Genomic DNA, 7,830 nt, shown 5'->3' with positions numbered 1-7,830 from the left:
CATTCCTCCATGACAACATGTGCCACTTTGTACAGCTACAACAGAACAGTAGCGTGTGTTAACATCATGATTATAGTGCATTTGACATTTATCAAATCATAAAAACAAACAGCAGAGGAAGCAGCTGGTATTTTTCATTTCTATTCACAAAAAGTTGATCAATGATCCAGCTTTGTAAAAACCTGAAGGGAGTGACGTGCTGTTCTCCCCTCAGACATGAAGAGTAACTAACTGCTGACCCTTAGAGGTGAGAATAAGTCAGTGCATCACCTCACAGTAAATCTGACGGTCTCCATCTGTGTCTACAGCCTCTGTTTCCTTTTCACAATGACTTCAGACGAAGACTGTCCCAGCCCAGACCTTAATCCAGCAGAGAAGCTGTGGACTGAGCTGAAGAGAGCTGTTCGCATCCTAAGAAGTTGTCTGAGCTGAAGTAGAAGAATGGTCCAGAATTCCTCCTGAACTTTGTGCAGCTCTGATCAGCAGCTACTGGAAAAGCTGGTTTCAGGTTGTTGGGGCCAAAGGAGGTTCGACCAGTTATTAAATCCAAGGGTGCACCTACTTTTTTTGTGACTTAGATGATCAGATCACATTTTATGACCATTCGATGCAGAAAATATAATATTTGACATGTTGTTAAGCAGAGTACAAGGAGATACCTCCTCACTGAAAAGAAAACAAGCAAGAACACAAACTACTGGACTCAAGTTTCTAACATGCTGCTTGTTAGCTAACATGCTTAAATGCTAAATCTGCTTTCAGATCAGTCGCAGCTGTAGCAGGTAACAGCATGAAAACACCTCAATACCAACACATACTCATGGCTCAGCCAGGGTTCTGCAGCTGGAGGGGGACGACAGTGCACCACCACAGAAGAAGAAGAGGCATCTCTCGTCACTTTCCATCAGTGTGAGACATTTACAACAACACAACAAGATGCACAACATTTATCATCAGTATTGTGACTGTTGTACTGATGACAAAATGAACTGGAAACAATAAGTTTGTTGAAATATTGAGTTTTTTTGAATGGTCTCACACACACACACACACACACACACACACACACACACACACACACACATACACACACACACACACACTACAGAAGTAGAGAAACAGTCTCGTTATGCAGACATATGCTTCTCCCTCCCTCTTGCCAGACCCTTTCAAAATAAATTATTACTCTTATTTTGCAAAAAATCTGAAGACAGAAAAAAAGGGATTTACACCTGGACTCGGAGCGAGAAGAGGAACAGTTTGTGCTTTCAGTGCAATCGAGACAGTAACATTCCAGTCGTTCATCATCAGCACCGGGACTTTGAAAAGATTGTGAAGAAACTGAGTGTATTGTTATACAGACAAACAGCAGCTGACACTGACTGCCCTTCCACCTGTTTTATTGGTTGTCTCATCTCACTGCACTGCAGAACAGAGAGGTTCAGGAGATCCTTTGTTCCCACTGCCATCAGGCTGTATAACACCTCAGCCAAAGGAAGTGGACTAATCTAATTATTATTGTTTATTTATTATTAACTGTTACTGTTAGTCCTTCATCAGCAGCCTGGAGGACGCAGAGTGGCAGGGCGTCCAGGACGGGATGGTGGAGAGTCCCTCTGAGTTTAAACTGATTGATTTGTTCAACAGCTGTTCATAAACACAGAAAAACTCAATTTCAAATCAATCACTGTCACTGTTACTGTTGATACCTTGATACTTACATCTTTTTCTGTGTCTAAGCCTCACCTGGCTCAGGTGTCTGGGAGGATCATCGGGGTGGTGTCCCAGCTGGTCCTGCATCTGCTAACCCCGGCTCTGAAGGTTCAGCTCGGGCCCGAAGACCAGTCCAGAGTGTCGGACTCTGAGAGCATCACCGAAAACCCCCTGGTCCAATCATTGGGCAGTTTCGCCTCCCAGCCGTCAGTCAGGAGCATGCTGGGAGATGTAGTGGAGCTGCTGAACCAGGGTCTTCATGTGCAGTCTGCTGAGAGCCGGGACAGTACAGAGACCAAAGGAGGGTCAGAGGTCATGTCTGCTGCCATGAAGGCCTTGGTGACAGCAGGCGAGACTCTGGTCGATATAAGAGATGAGGCAGGAAGTAGACGCCATGTTTGAAACAGCGACTCGAGAAGTGATGTTCGCCGTCGCTGACAGCATGAGTCGCCATCAGGACAAAGAGAGGAAGTCTGCGAGGATCCTGAGAGACCTTGCCACCAATATAAGCCTTACCTGTTTCGCATGTCCTCAGAGAAGGTCAGCAGCGACCTGTCAGAGTTTAGTGGTTCCTGTCTCCAGGTACTAAAGGGTCTTCTTGCCAGGTTTTTGACCTTGTTTTCCCCGAAGAGCTTGAGCCTGACGACCAGTCCACACAGGTCAAGCCTGTCCTGCTTGGACTCTGTTGCTTCTGACATTTTGGACATCGTGGCCAACAGCGTGAAGGACATATGTCAGGAGAAGAAGAAATCGAGGAAGTTCCCACTGAGACGCAAAAAGACGGACGTGACAGAGGAACGAGTCGACTCCATGGCGATGGAGGTGAAGGTCGCTCTGCAGGAGAAACTGTCCAGCTTCTCCCAGCTGCCGATGAGCGCCCTGAGTCCTCTGTCCTCCAGTCCCATCAGTCCAGCTGAGCAGTTGCATTTGTTCTGTCAAGCAGCTGTGAAACATCTGCTCAGGCTCTTCTTCCTCCCCCCTCTCTCCTGGGGGATGGGTCTGGTCCTACGGGTCCACGGCAGCAAGTCAGCTGCCAACAGGTTCCAGGAGACAGCCCAGCTGTACAATGACATCATCAGCTAGTGTGCTCAGCTGATGTCTGACCGGGTGATAAGCACCCTCAGCGGGATGCTGGAGGGGGACGACGACTGTGCAGCACCGCAGAAGCAGAAGAAGAACATTGTGCACTTCTTTCAGAAGCTTCCGAGGAAGATCAGAAACAAATGGAGGACACCAACGAACCGGACGGACGCGCTGCCTAGTCCGTCTGTGGAGGGAGGCCACTGCAGAGTCTGAGGACGCAGAGGAAGAGGAGGGAGAAGTGGACGCCTCTGAGCTGAGGAGGAGGAGAGTGGTGAACTTCTTGCAGAGTCTTCCAGACCAGATTGCAGAGGCTTTCTTCGTGTATGAGCCGAGGCAGCGGCAGACTCAGGCTCTCTTCCCCATCTAAGACACTCTACTGGTCTCTGTAGTCCACCTGGGAGGGGTGGACTACAGAGACCAGTACGAACTGAAGAGGAGCAAACATGTTCAAGACCCTCAGTCAATAAAATAAAATAAATAAATAAATACAAATAAATTCTATTTTTATATTATATTGTATTATATTATATTATATTATGTTATATTATAATGTATTACACTGTAGAGTCAGCCCAGCTTTAGATGACATCATCAGCCAGTACGCTCAGATGATGTCCAATCAGGTGATCAGCCGACTGTGACAGACTTACTTACACACCTCACAACCCATATTTCATTTGTTCACCAGTGTGAATAAATCATGAATGAAACCAAAAGACAATTCAGTCTGATTATCAGACCGTTTACTGTTTTTTAAGCCTACGTTTATTTCATTTTGTCCAATGTGCACCGTGAAAAGTACAAAAAGAAGAAGGAGACTGTCCTGGATCTTTGGTAATATACAAGTATCAAAAAGACAATCATCAACCCAATTAATTATATAATTATTAAGTATTAGTTTTGGACACAGTGGTCAGCCAATACACTCACCAAGTTTTAATGACTTGGACAAACCTCTGCTCTTTTTCTTCTTTTAGCAGACTGTACTAACAGCAACAATCCTCACTCTCCCTCAGGTCTTCATCCACAGGTGGAGGAGGGGTAGATCAGGTGTGTGGAGCCTCTCCATCTTCCCCTCCTCTTCTATCTTCCACACACATCGTTCCACACAACACTGTGGAACACTGATGAACCGTGTGACCTCTATTTCCTTGGTTTTTTCTCCATCTTCACCATGTCTGAGAACTCTGCGAGGAGGGGGAGGGAGGGGGACACAAAGAGCCAGATGTGAGGTGAAGGTGGGGGCTGTGTATAAGGGTTCATTTTGGATATTCACACAGGGATAACAAATTCAAAACAGCCCCAGTGTTGATATTAAGATTGCACATTTGCATCATGTTGAGCTCATAGCTTTTAAAGACGGTTTAAAAAGGTCTCTCCGTTTCTCTACTGTACAAAGGCTTTGCGAAGGCTGAGGGGAGTGGCCAAGTTCTCTCTCATATGTGAACAGTTACTAACTGCTGACCCTCAGTGGCGGCTGCAGGTCAGTGCATCAGAGAGTGTGAAATCTGAGAGAAAAGGTCCTCACCTCCGTAGTCAATGCGTCCGTCTCCATCAGTGTCCAGAGCCTGGATCATGGCCTCGGCCTCCTCATCAGACAGAGGAGCTGACGGCGTTGCAGTTGGTACAGTGGACAGGATGTACCTGTTAGAAGATAAAATATATCCACCATGTAAAATACTTCCACAGACATGTCAATCCGGAGTCCAGGAGTCATGGCTCTTCTTTATTTGGTTGAAATGAGGGATAAAAGATAAAGGAGGACATGGACATGATATGTGGATTAATCCACCAATGAAAATAGTCCCCTACCACTATTTCCTCCTGGCAAAAAAAAAAAAAAACGGCATTACCCAGCTGTTTGAGGAAATTACTTACAATTTGTGACATGATTTTACAGATTTATGCCATCAGTCTTCAGGAAAGTCAAAAAGACAGAAGTTAAAAGTTGGTTTTCACCTTTTTTATTGGATTTGTTGACAATAAGAAAAATTTAAGATAACTAAAGCCTTATCTTTAGATAGTAGTAGGGCTCGTACTTGATCTCGTTCCACTCTATGTAGCCGCTGCCATCCTTGTCGAGCATCACGAAGGCCTTCTTGATGGCTTCCTCTCTCTGCTCCGAGGTCTTGAACTGCCTCATGTACTCCAGAAACCTGCTGTAGTTGAAGTTTCCTGCAGAGGATCAAATAAAACGATGACATCAGGCAGTGATGTCATCGTCATGACTCACATGTGAGCATCATAGCAGTCACTGTTTAATGTGTGACTGCCATCTCTCTCACACACACACAGACAGTGTCACCCTGTGTTCTCATCCCCCGTGGCATGCGGTCTATATCCTGCTCTGTGAGTGAAGCGCCCATAGCCACAGCCACCTTCTTCACCTCTGGCCGGAAGTCGTCCTCCATCTTCTGCAGGTGTGTTTTGACCTGGAGATCAGGAGAGAAGAACATCAGAACATTTCTGATGACACTGATATCAAAGTCTAACATTTATTACACATATTTACTCAGAATTTTTGAGGGTGATATTGTAGTTTTTATGTTACGATTACACGCTGCCAGTTATTAGTAACATTTCATAATAAGATTTCACATCCCAACATGAGCTGAGCCTTAAAAGAAGACTCCAACAGTTTAGGAAATATGCTTACCTGCTTTCTGGCTGAGACTTAAATGAGAAGTTCCGTACTGCTCTTATATCTGTTGTCTAGATATGAAGCTACAGCCAACAGTGGGTTAGCTTAGCTTAGCACAAAGACTGGAAACAGAGGGAAACATCTTGCTAGGTGCTGTCTGACACATTAATACATTAGATATCGTTTGATTTATCTGCACAAAAACCAAAGTGTAAACACAACAATTCACTGCTTTACACAGGGTTATATAAGCAGTGGTTGCTTCGCAGACGCTCCTGGCTCCAGCGTTATCTCTGTCAGAAAGTAATTCCCAAAATGTTGAATTATGCATTTAATCTTCCTTTGTTTCCCCATTTCCTTTATTTCCTTCTTTGCTTCATTTCATCTGTGTGTTTTGCTTCAGCCCTCCTTGTCTTTCCTTTCTTTCTCTTATCTGAATCTCTTTTGTCCTCATCTGACTTAAGGGTCGAAGGATAGATAGTGTCTTATGTTTTACTGACTCACACGGCCCTCTCAGAAAAACAGTGATCTGCTCCTGAGGCTGTACAGATAAAACTAACTTCACTCTTTTGTCTTTCATTCTTTATTTCTATTCCTATTTTTCACCTAACCTTAAAAAATAAAGTTACAAAATGCAAGATGTTTTCTTCAAAATATTTTATAATTATATTTCAACTGAGAGTATCTTTCCACTCCAGTTTTGCTGTTTGAACGCTGCTTGAATAAAGGGGCTGAGTACTTCCTGCTGCATTGTCCAAAAAAAACCCCAAAAAACCCCCCACTCCTCATGTTAATGCAGTCATCAGGCACATGCTGGGCTTCACCCAACAGTGGCTGACAGGCAGCTGTGTGCTGCTGACATTTACCGTGTCTACCTCTTCATTCTGAATGAATCTCTAACAAGTGGCTCTTCTTTCTCTAATTTCTCTCAGAGGCTTGTTAATCATCACTGGCACCTCTCCAAATCAATACAACCTCAATTACCTGCTTAAGTGATTAGTCATAGCGGGGTTACTCATGCTGAGGTAGGTCATGGATATTTTTGGGCCCCCCCCCCCCCATCTTAATAATGTCTGTCAGCGCTGATCTCAGAGGACACGTCACCTCAGAGGACGCCACACAGAAACTGGTGTGTTTCTGAGGGACTGCAGATCAGCATGGACATGTGGAGTCCGTGGTGAATGGGTTGTGTAAAGAGCAGCCGAGAGAGTAAACAGCCTGTGAAGCTGCTCATCTTAAAGCAGAAGATTGCTGCCTTTCTACAGGTTGTTTCATCATTCCTCTTCTCCCTCTCCCCCTGAACTTTTACTCCATCATTTGCGCTTCAAGAACTGTCTCATCAAGATGAGTATGTGCTTTTTCTTCACTAGAGATCAAACCAAACCCCAGCGCTCTCAGTCTGCCAGTTTCTAAACAGCTTGTTTACAACTTTGAAAAATTAGCACCATGACAGCAAAAAAAAAGAAAGAAAACGAGTTAAACATCAATCGAAGCAGCTCTGAGAATATACTGGAAATCATTACTAGATATTTATTGACTCTACAGATCCATCCCCATCTCCAACATATCCTGTCCAGTACTCACCAGATTCAAGGCCTCCCGGTGCAGCTGACCCTCCCCCTCTATCTGTCTCTTATATACAGGAAGGATGTAACCACCAGTGGCCTTGCACCTGTCTCCCCCCCCCCCCCCCCCCCGGCGGAGCCATTCTCGTTTGAAGTCTTGGCTCCTGTCTTGTAGACAGTCCACACATTAGGCCTGCTGATGGGGTTGAACCAGAGGCCGGCCTTGGCATCCAGACTCATGGAAGCTGCTGTACAAGTTGTTCCTGATTGCAGCAGCGCAGTCAGATTTCATAAATCACTAAAGACTGCAGTTATAGTTCAACCACCTCTTCACGGCCACTTCAACAATAGCTGCTGTTTTTACATATCAGTGCCGAACATAATCTGCAGCTTTTTCAGTTAGTCCTTCATCATCCAGGCATCATCTTTCCAACGGAGGACCTTTGGCTTCTTCTCTCAAAGTTAACTTTCAAATAAACAGCTCAAAGCTTTACAGGAGAATAAAATCCAGCCTGAGCCATCACACTGCTCCTCTGCCAGGACCTCAGAGTCTCTGAAAGTCTGCAGCAAAGATAGAGTCAGATCTGACTGACACCAAGAAGTTCTTTTTATCCATCCAGCTACTGTATATTTATATCTGTTTTTATACTGTATATGCAATGATAATTGTTTTTAAGTCTAGCATGGCTCTTGGGATGGTAATATCAGTCTCTCAGTCTGTTGGTCAGTCCACCACTTTGGTCCAGACTGAAATATCTCAACAACTGTTGGATCAGTTGCCATAAAATGTTGTTCAGACGTTCAGATGTTCCCCAGAGGATGAATCCT

General features: G+C 44.8%; 2 protein-coding genes across 3 annotated transcripts; one reads left to right on the top strand and one right to left on the bottom strand.

The window, feature by feature from the left end:
* The first annotated feature begins 246 nt into the window (after positions 1-246).
* Positions 247-2,937, top strand: LOC147818412 (uncharacterized). Of its 2 annotated transcripts, none has more exons than XM_087177302.1 (2): positions 247-527; positions 763-2,937. In XM_087177302.1, exon 2 carries the CDS (start codon positions 2,239-2,241, stop codon positions 2,794-2,796), a length of 558 nt encoding a protein of 185 aa, XP_087033428.1. In that variant the 5' UTR covers positions 247-527; positions 763-2,238; the 3' UTR covers positions 2,797-2,937. The 2 variants fall into 2 exon arrangements, with proteins under 2 accessions (XP_087033428.1, XP_087033429.1); XM_087177303.1 differs by having other exon boundaries at positions 247-909; positions 1,741-2,937.
* Positions 2,938-3,434: 497 nt separating this feature from the next.
* LOC111664407 (parvalbumin-like EF-hand-containing protein) lies at positions 3,435-7,046 on the bottom strand. Its single transcript, XM_023418982.2, has 5 exons — positions 7,022-7,046; positions 5,102-5,228; positions 4,836-4,971; positions 4,325-4,440; positions 3,435-3,983 (listed from the first exon to the last, which is right to left on the bottom strand). The coding sequence occupies exons 2-5, from the start codon at positions 5,205-5,207 to the stop codon at positions 3,940-3,942; spliced, it is 402 nt and encodes a 133-aa protein (XP_023274750.1). The 5' UTR covers positions 5,208-5,228; positions 7,022-7,046; the 3' UTR covers positions 3,435-3,939.
* Between the last annotated feature and the right edge of the window lie 784 nt (positions 7,047-7,830).

Source organism: Seriola lalandi, unplaced genomic scaffold, assembly GCF_002814215.2.
Source record: "Seriola lalandi dorsalis isolate HSWRI2012SDOR001 ecotype SW California unplaced genomic scaffold, Sedor1 jcf7180002054585, whole genome shotgun sequence".
Taxonomy (NCBI): domain Eukaryota; kingdom Metazoa; phylum Chordata; class Actinopteri; order Carangiformes; family Carangidae; genus Seriola; species Seriola lalandi.
Note: the sequence above shows the minus strand (reverse complement) of the source record. Positions and strands in the feature narration are given on the sequence as shown.